At 43.6% G+C, this 19,578-nt stretch overlaps 1 protein-coding gene across 2 annotated transcripts; it reads left to right on the forward strand.

The window, feature by feature from the left end:
• The first annotated feature begins 5,052 nt into the window (after nucleotides 1-5,052).
• Nucleotides 5,053-19,517, forward strand: N6amt1 (N-6 adenine-specific DNA methyltransferase 1 (putative)). Of its 2 annotated transcripts, NM_026366.2 has the most exons (6): nucleotides 5,053-5,254; nucleotides 7,046-7,132; nucleotides 7,766-7,856; nucleotides 13,388-13,471; nucleotides 17,007-17,148; nucleotides 18,333-19,517. In NM_026366.2, the coding sequence occupies exons 1-6, from the start codon at nucleotides 5,121-5,123 to the stop codon at nucleotides 18,437-18,439; spliced, it is 645 nt and encodes a 214-aa protein (NP_080642.1). In that variant the 5' UTR covers nucleotides 5,053-5,120; the 3' UTR covers nucleotides 18,440-19,517. The 2 variants fall into 2 exon arrangements, with proteins under 2 accessions (NP_080642.1, NP_001152803.1); NM_001159331.1 differs by lacking the exon at nucleotides 17,007-17,148.
• The last annotated feature ends 61 nt before the right edge of the window (nucleotides 19,518-19,578 follow it).

A 19,578-nucleotide genomic window follows, 5' to 3' on the forward strand; every position in this document is an offset into this window, starting at 1 on the left:
GGAAGATATCCAAATGGGCCAGATAAAGGTATTTCCCTAAAACCAGAGGGGATAAGTCCCTGTAAGACGCAAACATGATTTTCTCAGGAAAAGACATAAAGTGAAACATCACGCATAAAGTCCCCAAGAATGAAGCACACAGAGACAAAAACATGAGAGTGAGAGACAGAACGAGAGCGATCATAGCACGGAGCTGTGCCAGACACATGTGCTGCCTTCGTGGCTCCTGCTGTTGCCAGTGGACATGGCTGTGTGTTTTAGGTGTGCAGGAGAATATTATGAGACTAACATGAGTGTACTGTGTAAGCCACTCTAATAAATACTTTTTAAAGATTTATTTATTGTATATGAGTACACTGTAGCTGTCTTCAGACACACCAGAAGAGGGCACTCAGATCTCATTACAGATGGTTGTGAGCCACCATGTGGTTGCTGGGATTTGAACACAGGACCTCTGGAAGAGTAGTCAGTACTCTTAACCACTGAGCCACCTCTCCAGCCCCCATAATAAATATTTTAACATGTGTTCATTTTATCAGTTCTGGGCATCTAGAGAACCCTACTACCATCTTGTGGTTGACTGAATTTGCAGTTTTAATGACATGTGCGTGAGAACAGCTTTCATATGCTTGACATCTGTACGTCTTCTTGAGTGAGCTATCTCTTTAGGTCATTCGTACATTTTTATGTTAGGAGGAGGATATTTTACAAGTTTGAAAATCTTTTCTAATACTTGAGATTATGGTAAATTATGTTTCCCCCTCCCCTTTCCTGCCTCCAAACCCTTTCTTGTAGCCCTCCTCACTCTCCTTCTCATTTGTCATTGTTATTGAATGCACATATGTATACTGACATGTTCCTAAAAACAGGCTGTCATAAAATAAACGTTCAGTCAGTACAATGCTCTCTATGTGTAAGTTTTCAGGGCTGACCATTTGGCACTGAACAATCAATAGCTGTGCTCCTCCCCAAGGAAGACCATCTCTCCTGCTCTTAGCTTTCCTCAGTTATCTTTAGTTCTTTGTGGAGAGTTGAGGCTTCGTGGGCTTTTCTGCATGTCCACTTATGTCAATCCTTGTTCTGCTCACGTTTGGGCAGAAATATTGGCAAGAGTTTATGGGTGTAGCTTCTGAAGTTACTAGGAGAAACAATTGCACAACAAACTCCCGAATCCTCTAGCTGCTACAATCTCTCCTCGAGCTGCTACAATCTCTCCTCTAGCTGCTACAATCTCTCTGCCCTCTTCTGAAATGTCCCCTGAGCTTTAGGTGCAGGAGTGTTCTGTAGGTGTATCTTTTGGGGCTGGGCTCCACAACCCTGCATTTTGATTGGTTGTGTTTTTCTGTGGTGCTCTCCTCTCCACCTGCTGCAAACAGAAGTTTCCTTGATGAAGAGTAAAAGCTACACTTATCTGTGAGTATAAGGACAAATATTTATAGATTGTTGTTAGGGATCATGATGGTTTAGTAAACTAGAGGTTGTAACCCCAATGTCCTTGACATCACTAGTGCTGAGTTTCGAAGATTTCCCATAGCAGGCATGATTTCCTTCTTGTTGAGTAGATCTTAAGTCCAAGTAAAGAGCTGCTGGTTGCTGCTATGGTATGTGTGCCACTAATACACTCTTAGGGTTATCAACTTTGTGCATTTTTCAGTCAGGTTCATCTTTAGTGTTAACTTTAAGAGTTCTCTTGATCATTTTGCCTAGCAGGTCTTTATCAAGGGATGTCTTTGAAAGTCTTCCAGTCTGTGTCATAGTGTTTTGATTATGATCAAATGACTTTACAGAGGCAAAAGCCACTTTGAAAAAATCCTATGATTGTAAATGTTTATAACTGAACTTCAACAAGCACCAAAAAAGCCCTAATTTAAATCTCACAATATTTCAGTACTAAACTTAAGCAGGGTTAACTGGAGTGCTTACAGTTCCCTTATACTGAGTGATGAAATTATGTTAGGGTTGGAGCCACTCCTTCATATCACAAATAGAGCTGACTGCAACTTGTGATTTCCTTTAAAATATAAGCCAGGCTAAGGTGTGACAAGAACTATCTCTTACCAGAAAACAGAACAGGTATATGTCATGCTAAAATAGTCTTGGACCAAAGTCTTCATCAGTTTAGAAATAAACTTTATTGTAGCTTGCCATTGAGCTCTGATGCCTCTAAGAAAACTTAATTCTGACTACAAAGAGAAAGTGCAACCAGTGACCATAGTTAATGAATGACTGGTATATGATCTTAACACAATCTCACCAAAAACCATGACCAGTGATGGAACCAAATATTCTTACCATAATCAATTTTAAACCTCTTGGAAATATAGTATTACTGCACCAAACCAGAAAATCAAGTGTTGGTGGTAGTTCTGCACTCATGAAACCCATTTTTAGTTAGTTTAATCTAAAAGGAATTCATTACAGGATAGCCAAGGGGTAAGACAGCCAACTTTGAGAGGTTCAAAGATCAGCTTTGGAGTGAGCTTCCAAAAGTACCTCTTACAACTACACAACTGAGCTTCTGGCCCATTCATGGTGGTCAGAAAGCCACGGAATCAAGAATCCACTACCAAATGTGGACCCTGTGGACATAGATGGGCGTTGGAGAGAGTCCCAAAGCAACCAGAGCAGTCACCAGAGTGACTGAGCCCATCAGCATCAAATCCATCAGAAGTCTGAGCCCCGCCCCCAACTCTCAGACTAGAAGGATGAGTACAAGCACTGGGCCAGGGAATAGGAAACTATACTGAGTAGCTTGAAAGGCAGGTCAAGACTCCCTCTCCCAAAATCCTAAAAGCTGTGCAGGGATGTAGCTCAGTGCTACCGTGCTTACCTAGCATGCACAAGGTCCTGAGTTTGATCCCCAGCACCAAATCAACAGGGTATGGTGGGATAAACCTAGAGTCCCAATGTAGAGCAGGGGAAGGCAGGAGAAGCAGAAGCTCAAGCTTCTAAGCAACACAGCAAGCTCGAGGCCAGTCTGGGCTACTGAGACCCTCTCTCAAAAATAATAAGTAAAAAATAAATAAAAATAGGGGCCAGGCTGGGCTACTGAGACCCTCTCTCAAAAATAATAAGTAAAAAAATAAATAAATAAAAATAGGGGCCAGGCTGGGAATATAGTTTGGGGGTAAAATGTGTACATATCATGTCTGAAAACCTAGGCTCAATGCCCAGGATCAAAAACAAACAAACAAACAAACAAACAAAAGAGTGCAGCCATTCATGGTGGCTCATGCCCTTAATCACAGCACTTGGGAGGCAGAAGGTAGAAGCTAGGGGGGTCTCTGTGATTTAGTCAGACCAGCCAAGGCTATACAATGATACCCTGTCATCCCTCCCCTGCAAAAAAAAAAAAAAAAAAAAGGGGGGGACAATTAAGCATGAAAGTACATACAAGTCACAAAGGAAGAAATTCCCTAGATGGACATATGAACCCAGGCTTAACCTCAATCAGCAATCGGACCAAATCAATCTAAAACAAATCTCTAATATTAGATCAACTCATAAATCTGCCACCAAAAGATGTTAGGAGTATACACAAGTATGGTTAGTTTGGAGAGTGATGGGGCACTATCCAGAGAAACTGAACCGTATGTCCACTAACAGATCTCCCACCAGGAACTGTGTGTACAGCAGTGGGAGAACACTAAGGATGTCAGTCTCAAGAATTGCAACAGACAAACCTGGAGCAAAGTCAACCTTCACATACATAAAAACAAATCCTCTGGGAAACAACTGAGAAAGAACGGCTATTTCATTTCATTGCTTGTATGCCAAAGACATTTTAAGGATGCATGTGAAAATAACAAATTCTCGCGGCACATGACACTCTAAAAAAATATTTCCGTATTATATTTAGATGTTTGTGCATGTGTGCACATGTATGCTGCCATACCCTTGGAGGTCTGAGAACTCTAAGAATAGGTTTTCTCCTTCCACTGTGTGAGTCTCAGGGACCTGCTCCATGTGCTCAGGTTTGGCAGCACCTACCTGCCTTTTACCAGCAGAGCTTTCTTGCCATTTTCAAGTCTGTATTTGTGATGCCGCCAGAGAACAGAAGATTTAACTCCCAGGAACTGGAGTTACTCTGTTTGTGAACCACCTGCTGTGGGTACTGGGGACCAAATTCTAGTCCTCAATAATAGCCTTATTCCAGAACCATCTCTCCAGCCCCTTACATTTTTTTAAAGACTATGATTTTCTGTATGTTATTTTTTTGCCTGTATGTATGGGCACAACAGTGACACTGACGCAGGAAGAGCAACAACCTGGAGCTGGGGTTATAGGGAGTTGTGAGCCACCAAACAAAGGTGCAGGAAACCAAACTTTTGTCTTCTTCAAGTGCAGTACAAGGTCTCAACCCCTGAGCACTTCCCCAGCCCTCCAAACCATTGTCTCTGTTTTGTTTCATTGTTTTTCGGAGACTGGATTTCTTTATGTAGCCCTGGCTGTCCTGGAACTCTCTTTGTAGAACAAGCAGAGATCTGCCTGCCTCGGTCTCCAGAGTGCTGGGATTAAAGGCAAGAGCCACCACAGCCCAGCCCAAACTATAATTTCAATGAATGAAAGTGTTATCCATGTATAATATTGTCAAATACAAAATAAAAATTAAAAGTCATAAAAGCTGGGCATGGTGCCACAGCTTTTATAGTCCCAGCACTCAGGAGACAGAGGCAGGTGGAGGATCACTATGAGTTCCTGGCCAGACTGGCCTACATAGTAAATTCCAAGACAGTGAGAATCTGTATAACAAAATTAAGCAAATAAAAGTAGTCATAATCTTATAGATGGGTATTTACATTTCAGTTGCTTAAAAAACAATAAATTTTGTAAACACTATTTTTGCAAGTGCTTACAAGTTTAAAAGGGAAGAAACTTTCCAAATGTCATTAGAATAAAGCAGTCACCTTAGTACAAAATAACTGACGATGCTCAATATTAGGGTAGCCGATAAAAGTAAGCACAAGTTGAAAACGGATGTTAGAGGTTGCTTAAAAGTTCCAGAGAGCCCAACAAGCTCTTTCACCCCAAACGCCACCCAGTGTAAGACAAAAGCGCATGCGCAGCAAGCCTGACGCGTGCGTACTCAACGCCCGCCCATAGGAAGCGGAAGGGAAAAGATGGCGGCGCCGAGTGTCCCCACGCCGTTGTACGGGCACGTGGGTCGCGGAGCCTTCCGCGACGTGTACGAGCCAGCGGAGGACACGTTCCTGTTACTGGACGCGCTCGAGGCGGCGGCGGCCGAGCTAGCAGGGTGCGAGGAGGGTGCGCGCCTCAGGGGGAGAGAACGGGGTGGCCGGGAGGCGGAAGCCGGAACTTGCCGCCCTCCTCCGGAAGTGGTGGGCCGGCCTACTTTCTGGTGATTGACAGCAGAGAGGGGTAAAGGAGGCGTGTCCGGCGGGCTGGGGTTAGAGCATCGCTCAGATGTTCCTGCGGCTTCAAGGTCACCCTGCCCTGCCTTTTAGCTGTTAATCTGAAGAATGTAAACGCGCCTCTGAGGAGCAGCCGGAGTTTAGCAACCAGAAGCAAGATGTCCCAAAACTTTCCTAATTTTCTATTTTAATTTTTTTAAGTGAATATGTAAAACTCGCCTTAGTGCAAGAATAACATCCTCTAGCAAAGGAAGAACACATAAGGATCAGTGAACTATTAAATTCACTCAACCTAGTCAAGGAACAACCACTAGCCGTCTGAGCACTTAAAGTGTTATTGCAACTGGGATTTTTTTGTTTTGTTTTGTTTTTTAATTGAACTGTTAGAATTTTAGTTGCATGTGGTTAGAACTATTAGGGAAGGTTTAAATAGTCACGTGCCTCCGCCGGTAGGATTTTCACTAGCCTGATTTGTTGAAGGATTGGCCATAGCTTTAATTGACATAAATAGTAAATGCCCACATGTTAACTTTTCTGAGAAAAGAATTTGAGCTGAGAACGGGAAAGATGGCTCAGCTGGTAAAGGCACTCGCTGTCAAGCCTGCAGACCTGAGTTCCGGCCTCAGAAACTACTACAGGTTGTTCTTGGAGGTTCAGTTACAATGCTGAGGACCATTCTGCACACATACATATAATCACTCTAATAAAATAGTTTGCCGAAAGAATATGGGTCATTAACTTAATGGCCAAGATTCCTACTGGGTGTCTCCAGAACGAAATAGCCATCATGTTTATTTATATTGTCACTTTTTTTCTGCCTATAAAACCAGTCTTTCTTCATAGATGGTGGAGCATTTTGAGCTACTGGAATATCTCGTGGAGCACTGAATTGTAACTTGAATGCTCAAAACAGCTCAGAAAAATTTACAGCTACAAATTGCATTGCTTCGTATGCTGTAATAGAGCTGACCTTGTTACAAAGGCTAGGAATTCTAGTTATTTTTGAGACCGTAATGATTATTTCCATAAAGAAGGCACCTGGTAAGATTCACAGACTTTACTATGACCCACTAGTGGCTTGCGTGTCCTGTTATGTGGGTCACATAGATATGTGGCTGATTCTAAAGGTAAAAAGGAAATACTGTAACTTCTTCTTGAGTTGTTTGAACAGTTAAGTGACAGAAAAATCTTGTAAATGTCATCAGGCCAATCAGTCATGGAAATTAAGTAGTGCTTTTGACACACTGATAGTGATCAAAGGAAATACATTTATTGGAAAGTTATATAAGATTTTTAAATTTAGAAAGCTAAGATTATTGGCATTCTAAGATCAGACACTGAAGTACTTGCCCAACACAGTACTCTCGTAGGGAGAGAGGTCTTTGTTATTCATGTATCTAGGTAGATGGAAGGCTTTTAGCAAACCCTAGGATATGCTGCTGGGTTTATTTAAGTACTTCAATTTAAATACTGTACACACCTAAACTATTAGCATGCTTGAGCTATGAAATAATAAGCACTAAGTAGTTGCCAGAAATGGTAAATCCCTTTTATTCCCACATATTTGCAAGTGAGTGATGGTGCTGGGGAAATACATTATATGGCATGAGAGTTGTCTTCCATGAAGAATTATCTTCATAAGAAGGAACTAAATACTTTGTTTTTGTTGTTAGAGTGGAAATATGCCTTGAAGTAGGAGCAGGATCTGGTGTGGTGTCTGCATTCCTGGCCTCCATGATAGGTCCTCGGGCCTTATACATGTGAGTATGTGATGTTCCTCCACCCCTCCTGGGTCTCTGTGACTGCAGCAGCTCAAGTGGAACATTTTAAATAGACAATACGTCTCTGATAGTGAGGACTCAAGTCACAGCTTATGCTGGCCCCCAGCTGTAGCCTCCCGTTCACTCCTTCGTGCTGTGTGATTTTAGAAGCAACACAACTTTATGCTATCTCTACTTTTAATCGTTCTCAGGTAAACAGTTTGTCTGTTGTAAAATAGGTGCAAAGTTGAATGTCCTTGCAGAGAACTTGAGAATACAAAAGCCAGGAGGAAACAGCAGAAGATTTTACCATACGTGGGACAAATGTGTTTCTTGCAGCTCGTTACCGCCTATGTCGTTTGTGTGGCAGTGTCCGGGCAGCGATCTCTTTCCCTTTTCATTTGCTGGCCGTTTCAGATGAGTGTGGGCAGATTTTTCAGCAATGCTTGCCTTTGTTATAACAAGCCTTTGCTTGCTTTTTCTTTGCCATTATGAAAACATTCTGGATTTTTTTTTCCCAACACCATGTTCGAGTTAAGAAAGCATTCCTAACTTTACCCCAGCAGGAGTCTGCTGGTACACTGTCTGCTTCCAGACATCCTCCTGATCTTTCCCTCTGTCTCGCGTTGATAGGTGCACTGATATCAACCCTGAGGCAGCCGCATGTACCTTGGAAACAGCACGCTGTAACAGAGTCCATGTTCAGCCAGTGATCACAGATTTGGTGAGCATTAATCCTCGTTCAGTAGTGATCGATTTCGATTCATTGATGGTCAGTCACTTTTAGTGGAAATACACTTAAGGAATTAGTTTTGTTTTGTTTTGTTTGTATGAGACAAAGTGGCATGTAGCCCAGGCTAGCCTCAAACTTCCTATACAGACACAGATGACCTTGAACTCTTTTTTTTTTTTTAATTTTTAATTAAAATTTTTCTCTTTTACTTTTTTCTTTGGTTTTTTGTTTGTTTGTTTGTTTGTTTGTTGTTTTTTGTTTTGTTTTGTTTTTTGGTTTTTGTTTTTTGGTTTTTTGAGACAGGGTTTCTCTGTGTAGCCCTGGCTGTCCTGGAACTCACTCTGTAGACCAGGCTGGCCTCGAACTCAGAAACCCGCCTGCCTCTGCCTCCCAAGTGCTGGGATTAAAGGCGTGCGCCATCATGCCCGGCTTTCTTTACTTTTAAGATTATAATATAATTACATAGTTTCCCCCTTCCCTTTCCTTCCTCCAGATCCTCCCATATACCCCTGCTTGCTCTCTTTCAAATTCCTGGTCTCTTTTCTTCATTAATTGTTGTTACATACTTAAGTACACACGCACACACACACACACACACACACACACACACACACACACGCGTGTGTGTGTGTGTGTGTGTGTGTGTGTACATATATTCCTAAATAGAACCTGCTCAGTCTGTATGAATGCTTTCAAATCTGGCCATTTGATATTAGGTAAATGCTGGAGTTACCGGTTGACCATAAGCATGACTACATGTGACTGTATTCAGTTCAAACTGGCTTAAGCCTAAAACACATAATGCACAGCTAGCACAGAAACTCAGATGACATCACACATTTTCTTCTTAGCTCTGAGTTTCCCTCTGGGGTCCCTCTGGCATCTCATAATAACAAGATGTTTGCATCTCTGTGTATAATTTTTAGCAAGTCCCCATGAAGAAGTTTATTCTTGGGATGAGAGTTGTTTGGAACCACATGGGTCGTGTGTTCCGGGAATTTGAAGAGTGACTTTGACCTGGGTCACAGTAGATCCTACCCAAGCTTGAGAGTGAGAGGAGACACAGTGTCCCTGTCTACGGTACTTTTCTATTGTAGTGAGGAAGTGGAGGGTTTGCAGGATGAAGGAAGGAGAGACGGGAAGTAGGGACAGGGCAGGACACAACTGGGCCCGGCCTTGGCTTTTGAAACCTCAAGATCTGAAAAACCACCTCCAGGCAAGGCATACGAGTGTGTGGCGCCATTCCCATTCAGACCACACCAGTCCCATCAAAAGCCGAGGAGACATAAGCAGAAACAAGGGAGCACGGATCCTGGGGACAAGCAAAATGATTGACAGGTTATTCATTTCTTTCTTTAGACAGTTCTCTCTGTGTCCTGGTTTGTCTTTGAACTTTCTATGTAGTTGTAGATAACTTCAATTCTATCTTCTCCTGCCTCTACCTCTTTAGAGGACGACTACACCCCTACTCAATTGCCTTATTTTTTTTTATAATTTTTTTAAAAAGTTTTAAGACTGTGTGTGTGTGTGTGTGTGTGTGTGTGTGTGTTGCCTGTGTGTATGTCTCTGCACCACATTTCTCCAGTGCCCACCAAGGCCAGAAGAGGGTATTGGATCCCTTGGGACTAGAGTTACACATGGTTGTTAGCCACAATGTGGGTACTGGGAATTGAACCTTTGTCCTCTGCAAGAGCAGCCAGTGCTCTGAACTGCTGAGCCATCTCTCCAGCCCTTCATTGTTTTGTTTTAAGAAATTCGGATTAGACCTTTTAAGTCTCAAGTATCTTTTAAGTTGTTAAGACATTCCAAGGGTACTAGTAGGACTTGAATAGTCTTAGCTTTGCGGGATACCTTGTGTCTCAACAGTGAAATGCTGTTCATAAGGAAAGGCATAATAGCAGGCTAGGTAGACACGAGAAACACTGCTCTCCATGCTAATTTTCTGGGGTGGAGGTGGGGGATATAAAAGTCTCACAAAGTCCAGGGTAGCCTTGAACTCTCTTTTGGTTAAGGATGACTTTGAACTACAGATCCTGCCTTCATCTCCCAAGTTCTGGGGCTCCTAACGTGCCACGCTATCATGCCACGCTATCATGCCACGCTATCTGTGCTTCTAGACCAGTAGTGTTCTTACCCTGACCAGGGCAGGCAGCTTCCCTACTCTTTCACATTTACAAAGGATTTTGCATCTTAGGACTAAGCCCAAGAGACAAGAAATTGTATTCACAGTGCTAAGAAGTAGAGTGTCAAGAAGGTTCTCAGGCCACTCACATACGTGGCCATGCATAGCGATGCACGTGATGTAGAACTGCCTGCTGTGTCTGTAAAGAATATTACATCTATTTTTTGATGGAACAATAAAACCACATAAAATAGAACAAACCCAAACTGAAGTAGATCCAGAAACTCCAGTGTTAATAAAACGATCTCGAGGATTATAGCCTGGGTCTCCTGTCTAGCTCCAGAAGCTACACAGTGGCTCAGGGATGTGACTGGAGAGTCTACATGCTAGACTTAACTCCTCAGTAGTTAAAGGTGGCCCTGAAAGACTGGCGTGGTGGCACACGCCTTTAATCCCAGCACTCGAGAGGCAGACGCAGGCAGATTTCTGAGTTCAAGGCCAGCCTGGTCTACAAAGTGAGTTCCAGGACAGCCAGGACTATACAGAGAAACCCTGTCTCGAAAAACAAAAAAACAAAAACAAAAACAAAAAGGTGGCCCTGAACTAAACTGATTTGACAAAGCAAGAAACAAGAGACAGGCTTAGCAGAGCAGTCGATTTACAAACTCTTATACATTCAAACTCCAGGGATTATTACAGCTATCATAGAAAATAAACCCATTGCTTAGCTGAGATTACATGTCTAAAAAGTAGCAACCAGCAGGGTATATTGGCTCAGTCCTGTAATCTCGGTACTCAGGAGTGTAAGATAGATTACAGCTGGCCTGGGCTACATAGTGTGACTGCTTCCTCAAAATCAAAAAGGTAGAATTGTCATCGTTCTTCGTTTTCAGTCTTACAATACAGTCTTTTAAAGTACCTACTACATGTTCCATTACATCATCAAAACATACCACACACGTTTTACCATTTACAAACTCACTGGCATCAGCTACTCTGAGGTATGTGGTACTCAGGCCAGTTCAGGTGTCTGCTCTGTGAAGAAGCTGACAGCCCTCCTCCGTCTTCTCACTCTTGCCCCGTTTCTCCGTCATCTATTGGCAGAATATCTTTTCTCCCTGTTGCTGTGCTTCATGCAAGAAAACCAGACAGTTCTGGCCCGTATTTAACATAAGAGCCCTCCATGGTGGCCCCAGTGGGAATAAAGTCCGTGTGTTTTGGCTGCATGCATGCAGGGCCTCTTTCACTTATTTTTCAGTTCTTGGAAATGCTAAGGCAGAGAGCTGTCTAGACCTGGCTAGAGATGCCTGTACTAGACAGTCAGTCCTCGGTTACATTTTATTTAAGTCTTTTGATGTTAGAATTTTTGTTTTAATATTTTGTCCTTTTGCTTTTTGTAAAATCCATCCCATGGTTATTACTGTATAGCTGGATAGGACAAAGGACTATGAGTTACAAAGCAAAATCTTGTCTAGTTTCTTTATCCAGCGTTTCTAGAAAATTCTTATTTCCGACTTCTTTTAAGAAACTTTTTCTTTATGGAATTGAAAACACTTTCAAAGCTTGCACTTGCATGCACATGTGCGCGTGCATGACCATGCACACACACACACACACACACACACACACCAGTGAATCCCTCATTCTTGCACTGGTGAAGGAAAAAACTAATCTTCTTTTGGTTTGCAGGCCAAGTTATATCATTCATATATATATATATATATATATATATATATATATATATTTTTAAGGAGTAATTATTGTTTCCCTTTTAAAGGAGCAGAAAGGGGGCTGGATGGATGGTTCAGCAGTTAGGACCACTGGCTGCTCTTTCAGAGGTCCTGAGTTCAATTCCTAGCAACCACATGTTGTCTCACAACCATGGATAATGGAATCTGATTCTATCTTCTGGCCTTCAGGCATTCATGCAGCCAGAGCCCTCGTATACTTAAAATGATTACTATTTTTTTTTTAATTAGAGAAGAAAAAAATACTTCTATAAGCATATCCTCAAAAATAGGTCTTAAGAATTCTCTTTGAATTGTAAGTTAACAGGCATGTCAGGATAATTAAAATGGAATTGATTATAGAAATCTAAGTTGGGAAATTCTCTGATATCACTTCATAATGTATATTCAGTGTTCATAACCCAGCCCAATACATATCAACTGCTTGGATGGTGTGAATGGAAATGAAGTGACTTTATTCATAGTTTTTTTTTTTAATTTAATTTTATTTTTATTAGGTATTTTCCTCGTTTACATTTTCAATGCTATCCCAAAAGTCCGCCATACCCCCCCCCGAATCCACTACCCACCCACTCCCCCGTTTTGGCCCTGGGGTTCCCCTGTACTGGGGCATATAAAGTTTGCAAGTCCAATGGGCCTCTCTTTGCAGTGATGGCCGACTAGGCCATCTTTTGGTACATATGCAGCTAGAGTCAAGAGCTCCGGGGTATTGGTTAGTTCATAATGTTGTTCCACCTATAGGGTTGCAGTTCCCTTTAGCTCCTTGAGTAATTTCTCTAGCTCCTCCATTGGGGGCCGTGTGACCCATCCAATAGCTGACTGTGAGCATCCACTTCTGTGTTTGCTAGGCCCCGGCTATTCATAGTTTTAACACACACACAATTGTGATTTCTTTTTTCTCCCTTTGTTCTATAGAAACCTGTGCCCACTTTAAAGATCTTCATACGCCACACACTGGCCATTTGCAGTCTCTGACGACTGAGTTCAGTGCTTCCTTCTCTGCCATTTGATGCTGTCAGTCAAAACATTTACAAGTAACAGAAGCAGCAGAAACACAGTCCCTTCTTGGTGTTTTCTGTCATTCAGATACAGTCTCTGTCATCTTACAAAAGATTTCCCTGGGGAGCTAGGCAGCTGCCTTGGTACACTGTCTGTTTTACAAGGACCTAGGTGAGATTCCAGAAATGAATATAAAAACCCAGGCGGATTCCTGGAATCTTTCTGGCGGGCCAGCCTAGCCCAGCAGTGAACTTCCAGGCCAGTGGGAGACAAAATACATCAAGATTATCTTTCGACCTCCATTTGTGTACAGACACACACACACACCATTTCTTAATTATGTTGTGTAAGTTAGCAGACATAGCTGTAAAGCTCCTCACAGATCTGCAGGGAACATATTTCACACCATCAGAGCTTGCTTGTGCTCACACCGCCTTCTAAAAGTGACCCCAGAGTGGAAGCATGTCTGCTCCTGAGGAGAAGCCACTGTCACTCTCACCCTTGCTCTCACCCATACAGTACTCACTTTCAGCTTATGTTCATCTGCAAGTCTGGAAGTCCTTCCCCTCCTGACAACACGGGAGAGTAGCTTTAAAGACTCACTCACTCCTTAAATCAGGCTCCAGCCTAAACTGCATTATTGCTACCCTCAGGTGCACGGCTTGCTGCCCAGACTGAAGGGGAAAGTAGACCTGCTGGTGTTTAACCCCCCCTATGTAGTGACTCCGCCTGAAGAGGTAAGACTCACAACAGAACTCAGTCTTTGTTCCCAGCTGTTTCACGAGACCAAGTGAACTTCCCGTGACTTCGGTCACTGCTGCTAACAGCACTCCAGTGACTGTTCAGAGGCTGTCGGTCACGGATGTGTGAGTGATGCAGAAGGGGAGAGATTCTGCTGCAAGCACCAAGTGTGATCTGCCTAGTCAGAGCTCTCACCCAGATCAAGCCACAGTGCTTAAACGGGTCCATTACCCTAAATAACAAATCTGAATGCACACTTTAAAAACACTTGTAGTCAACTAAAAGTATTCGCCGATAGTTTCCTTCTCAACGTCTGGGGTTTCATCCCTTCAAATGATCAGAAATTAAAAGTATGGGGCCAATCCCGATCTTCCATAGGGAACCGATGGAAGCACATGTATTTAAGAATGTCCGCCGTAGTGAGGAGGTAAGCCGTATCAGCACGCCCCCAGAAGGTGAAGGGACATAGAGTAATAACAGATGAGCACTGGCTTCTCTAATTGGGGAAAGTAGACCTGCTGTATCCTTTGCTGATTGTTCTCTGGCAAAGCTGTAAAATACCATGTTCAGTCCTACTCCAAGATGAAGGACCCCATTTGTCTCTTATGAGTGCCCTCACGTGCTCGGGTGAACTGAGGAGCCAAAATAAGCCACAGCACAACAGTGTCTTACAGTCTGCCCATAGCTCCTATAATGAAATGCCACACGGTGGGTAATTAATATCTATTTCTCACAGGCTGGAGGCTGTGGAGACATTTCAAAGAGTGTGACTGGCAAAGGCCTTGCTGCTGCGTTATGATAGAGACACCACACGCTGAGAGTGAGGAGACATTCATAAACACGTGACTCTCTTCTCCTTTTCAATATGGCCACCAGGCCACTATAGCCCTCTTGATCTCCTGACCCTAGTCAACCATCTCCAGAGGCCACCAGCATATCAGTAGTGGGTGAAGCTTCTGATATACAAACTTAAAGCTCAAGAAAGAGCTGTGAAGAGGACCCTTGTGATACAAACGGTTCAGTCTGGGCCAGAGACCAGTGAGGGTCCACACTGTGCAGGCCCTCTGACCACATGCACACCCACACACATCCGCACACACACATCCCACACCCACACACAGCCACACAGGAAGTCAATCAATTTTTAAACAGGGTTCCGGCCAGTGATTCCAGTCCTTAACATCTATTTTTAAAAACCATTCAATAGCTGGCCGTGGTGGTGCCTTTAGTCCCCCAGTCTCAGGAGGCAAAGGCAGGCAGATCTGAGTTCCAGGCCAGCCAGGGCTATACAGTGAGACCCTACCTCCAAGCAAACACAAATCATTCACTTAGAGGATAAAAACTGAAGCAGACAGAGCCCGTGTGCAGAGCAAGAGGGAATTCATGGTCATGGTTTCAGTTCATACAGAGAAAACAGTCATTGAGGAAACAGTTCTGAGAACACGGTGACCCACTTGGCGTCTCAATGTATTTCCAGCAAGATGGCTCAGCAGGTAAAGGTGCTTGCCTGTAACGACGACTAGCTTAACCTTTAGCAAGGGTTAAAAATAAAGACTTAGAGATGACATCCAGAAGACATAAGAATTGGAGCCTTAAAAATCTCTGTATTCACTATCACATTCAGACACTTGAAATCAAGTGCTGAGGCTTGTACCTGTGGTCCCTTAGGGACCAAGGATGGACCCATTTGCTGGCCCAGGGAGCAAGCAACCAGATGGCCACTAGCATATGCCTGACTCCTTCTGAAATGGAATACTCTCTTCTTTGGCCCCAGGGTTGGGCTGGTGCCAGACATTCTTGAAGTCATCTCAGTTATAAACAGATAAATGGGGCTGGCTCAGTAGCCTGGAATCTTATCGCAGGAAGCCCCACTGCATTCTGGAGCAGCGGGTAGAGAGGCCTGACAGGGACTGACCCAAAGCGTCACACCTGCTGAAATAGCCAGACCAGTTCCTACAAAAGGATGGAGTAGTGCTGAGAGCACTGAGCAGGAGCAGCTTGCCCAGAATTAAAGCACGGGGCATCAGCCCAGAATTAAAGGGAGGTCTCCAGAGTCCCGAAGCAAAGTGGAATTCATGATCTCCCAGTGTAATTGTGATGAACCACACTGAGTAGGTGATAGATGTGGCAATAATCAGAATTACATTCAAAGAAAAGAAACAGACTCAGCAGATGTCAAACACCGGCTAAATAAGCTATACTCCTTCAGTAAAATACGACACCAACATAAGGAATGAGTTCGAGCTCCTCCAGAGGACATGCGACATCCTTGAGATGTTGACTGATAGGGCGGGGCTAGGGAGATTCCTTAGCCGATGAGATGCTTGTGAAAGTGAGGCCCAAAGCTGGTTTCCTCTGAACCCATGTGAAAGCCTCGCAGCAGCCCATGCCTCTAATCCCGCAGACCTGAGGCATGGTAGGAAGCCCACAGGACAGCTAGCGTGGTCTATCAGTAGGAAGCCCACAGGACAGCTAGCGTGGCATATACAGAGGTGGACAGGAGAGACCACCATCTCCGACAAGGTGCCAGGCAAGGAGTGTGTCTGACCTGCACGTGCCCACACACACCACACACACACACACACACACACACACACACACACACACACGCTACACATAGCACTACACATAGTGTGTCTGACCTGCACATGCGCCCCCCCCCCCCCACACACACACACACGCTACACACACGCTACACACACACACACACACACACGCATGCACACATGCTACACACACACACACATGCTACACACGCGCGCGCGCGCGCGCACACACACAGACACACACACGCACACACACATGCTACACACACGCACACACACACACATGCTACACATAGCACCATCTGCACAAAAAAGGAAGGGCAGGGAAGAATGTGAAATGTGATTGAAAACAAAGTTGCTGAAGATGGGGGAGGGGCAGACAAGCAAACCTGAACAAACCTTCCCTTGTAAATAAGTATAGGTACTTTATTGTTCTGTAAAATTAGGTAATTTGATTGTAAAGGGCTTATTTTAAATTGGGAAACATGACATATTGATTAAAAATTTAAAAAAAAAACATGATTGTATATAAAACTAAAGTCAAATATACCTAAAGGCCACAGCAAAAATCAGAAAAACAACTGTGCCTACGTTGATCTTAATTTTCATTGATTTCTTCAGAATATTCCTGTGGTAGCAATTGAACCCAGGGCCCCACAAATACGAGATGAGCTCCGATACTCAACTGCATCCTGTCCCTTGAGAGTTTGAGACAGGGTCTCACCGTGTAGCTCAGGTTGGCCTTGAAATCAGAGTCCAGTCTTAGGTCTAGAGATTGCAGGTGTGCCCGGCACCCAGCATGCTGCTTCGTTTGTTGGCCAAGTCTATGGCCTCTCATAGCAGAAGGACCTAAAGAGTTTGGCAGAATGGTGTTCAGGAGCCAAGGTACATTCGTTTGAAAATGTGTACTTGCGTGGAGACGTTTTTTGTCAGAAAGAGTGTAATCTCAGTGAAGCCTGAAGCAAATGTCTCTGATTGCCGACAGGTAGGAAGTCGTGGAATAGAAGCAGCCTGGGCTGGCGGCAGAAACGGCCGGGAAGTCATGGACAGGTTCTTCCCACTGGCTCCAGAACTCCTCTCCCCAAGAGGGCTGTTCTACTTAGTTACCGTAAAAGAAAACAATCCCGGTAATTAGAGAGACAGAGTGTGTGTGTGTTTCTGGTTAACTATTCACTTGCTGACAACAAGAGTTGGAAGGCTGACTTATTAAACAGCCTGAGCTGTTGAGCAGTTTGATCACTGACAGTGTGTTGGAAGAGGAGAAACACTTTTAAGAGGTAAAAACGTTCATGTTTTAAAACCTGTTGTCTTCCTGGGACAGAGCAGTTTCGCTCATTCATAAACTAATATTCAGATATAAACTCTGACTCCTAGCAGTTCGACCTCACCGTGGGTTCCATCCCATGGAGCAGGTCTTAAATCCCAGCAATAATAATAATAGAGAAGTTGGTCGCTGCAGTAACAGCTACACCTTGCAGGCAGGCCACTGTTGGAGTTCCCAGGATTCATAGCTGGATGGAGAGTGATGACTCCTTCCCCACCCCCATCCCCACCCCCACCCTTTTGGAGGCAGGAGCCTAAGGACAGAAGAAAGCATTGGATTCTAAATGTAGTTAGAGGTGGTTGTGAGGTGTCATGCGGGTACTGGGACATGAACCCAGATCCTCTGCAAGAGCCGTAAGTGCTCTTAACCACCAAGTCATCGCTCGGGCCTCTGGTTTTATTTTCAAAAGAAGTGAATTCATTTATACTCTGGACACTGTTAGGATTCAGCTCGTCCAAATTTTCATTGACCTTTCCCATAAAGAATATATGGTAGAGACTGACACCAACCAGCTAAAACTTGATCACCTGTTATAATAACAAGGTTACATAATGATTCTGTGTAGTCGGAAGTGGGCTAGCACTACAAACTAGGCCCTTGAGGGCTGGAGAGATGGCTCATTGACTGCTCTTCCAGAGGTCCCGAGTTCAATTCCCAGCAACCACATAGTGGCTCACAACAATCTGTAATTGTATCTGATGCCCTCTTTTTGTGTATCTGAAGATAGCAACAGTGTACTCATATAGATAAATAAATCTTAAAAAAAAAAAACCAAAAAACTAGGCCCTTACGTCTGTCAGAATCCTCGGACCTTCATAAAGTTGTGTCCCAGATCTCCCAGGTCCAAGCTTGAGGTAACAAACATTTGCCTGGCTTACACTGTTTAATCAGAGGAATTTTTTGTGTTTATCTTCCTACTAAATTGCTCAGTGATCATGGATATCACCAAATGATTTAATTGAATTTTACTTTTATTTTTCATTTTAGAGGAAATCTTTAAAACAATGAAGACAAGAGGTCTGCAAGGGACCACAGCACTTTGCAGGCAAGCAGGCCAAGAAGCCCTGTCAGTCCTCAGGTTCAGCAAGTCCTAGTGTCCTGAAAGCCACAGAAGTAAACAAGAGCTGCCGGCAGCTGAACAATCGCTCAGTAGGTTTCAGACTGATGCCATTGCCTGGCCAAGAAATTTTATTAGAAATCTGTCATTTAAAAAAAAAAAAAAAAGTGGAGCCAGGTGGTGGTGGCACACACCTCTAATTCCAGCACTCTGGAGACAGAGGCGGAGAATCCCTGAATTCAAGGCCAGCCGAAATGCAGAGTGAGTTCCAGGACAGTCAGGGCTGCACAGAGAAACCCTGTCTCAAAAACCTAAAACCAACCAAACCAAAGTGAAAAGAAAAGGCAAGAAACCCGTGAGGGCTGAATGGATAGATGGCTCAGAGGCTGAGACACTGACCGCTAGTACAAAGGATTGGGGCTCAGTTCTCAGCACCCACATGGTAGGGTAGTTCACAAGGGATCCTGCCCTATTCTGACCTGTACCTTTGGAGGTCAGAATGACATGCATACATACTGCAGGCAAAATATCCATACACAAAAACAAAATAAACCTAACAAGAAGAAAAGAAAAAGATAGAAAGCTGGGTCATTTTGTTTTCAGAGAATCAACATATGAGTTTTTCTGTGCAAGTGCAAGTAAATATGTATTATATGTATACCATATTTTATATATTTATATATGAAGGCACGTTTGATTTAGCCTTAGCTATAATATAGCAAAGCAATTTAATTACCCTAAATGTCCACCAGAAAGGACACTGGTTAAAATCTCAGCCTAGGGCTGGAGAGATGGCTCAATGGTTAAGAGCACTGACTGCTCTTCCAGAGGTCCTGAGTTCAATTCCCAGCAACCACATGGTGGCTCACAGCTATCTGTAATGAGAGCCAATGCCCTCTTTTGGTGTGTCTGAAGACAGCTACAGTGTGCTCATATACAATAAATAAACCTTTAAAGAATAAATAAAGTAAAATAAAATCTCATTGAATCCATTCCACTGAACATGTAGCCATGAAACAAGGCACTGTGTAGATCCTGCACCCGAGGCTTTTTGGTGACCAGGACAACTGAGTGCTAAGAGGCTGGAGCTGAATTTCATCCCATACACGCTATTTTGAAAAGCCAGCCAAAGCAGTGTATCGCTGTGTGTATATAACAAAGATTGGGGGGGGGGGG

This window comes from Mus musculus, chromosome 16 (assembly GCF_000001635.26).
Source record: "Mus musculus strain C57BL/6J chromosome 16, GRCm38.p6 C57BL/6J".
Classification (NCBI taxonomy): domain Eukaryota; kingdom Metazoa; phylum Chordata; class Mammalia; order Rodentia; family Muridae; genus Mus; species Mus musculus.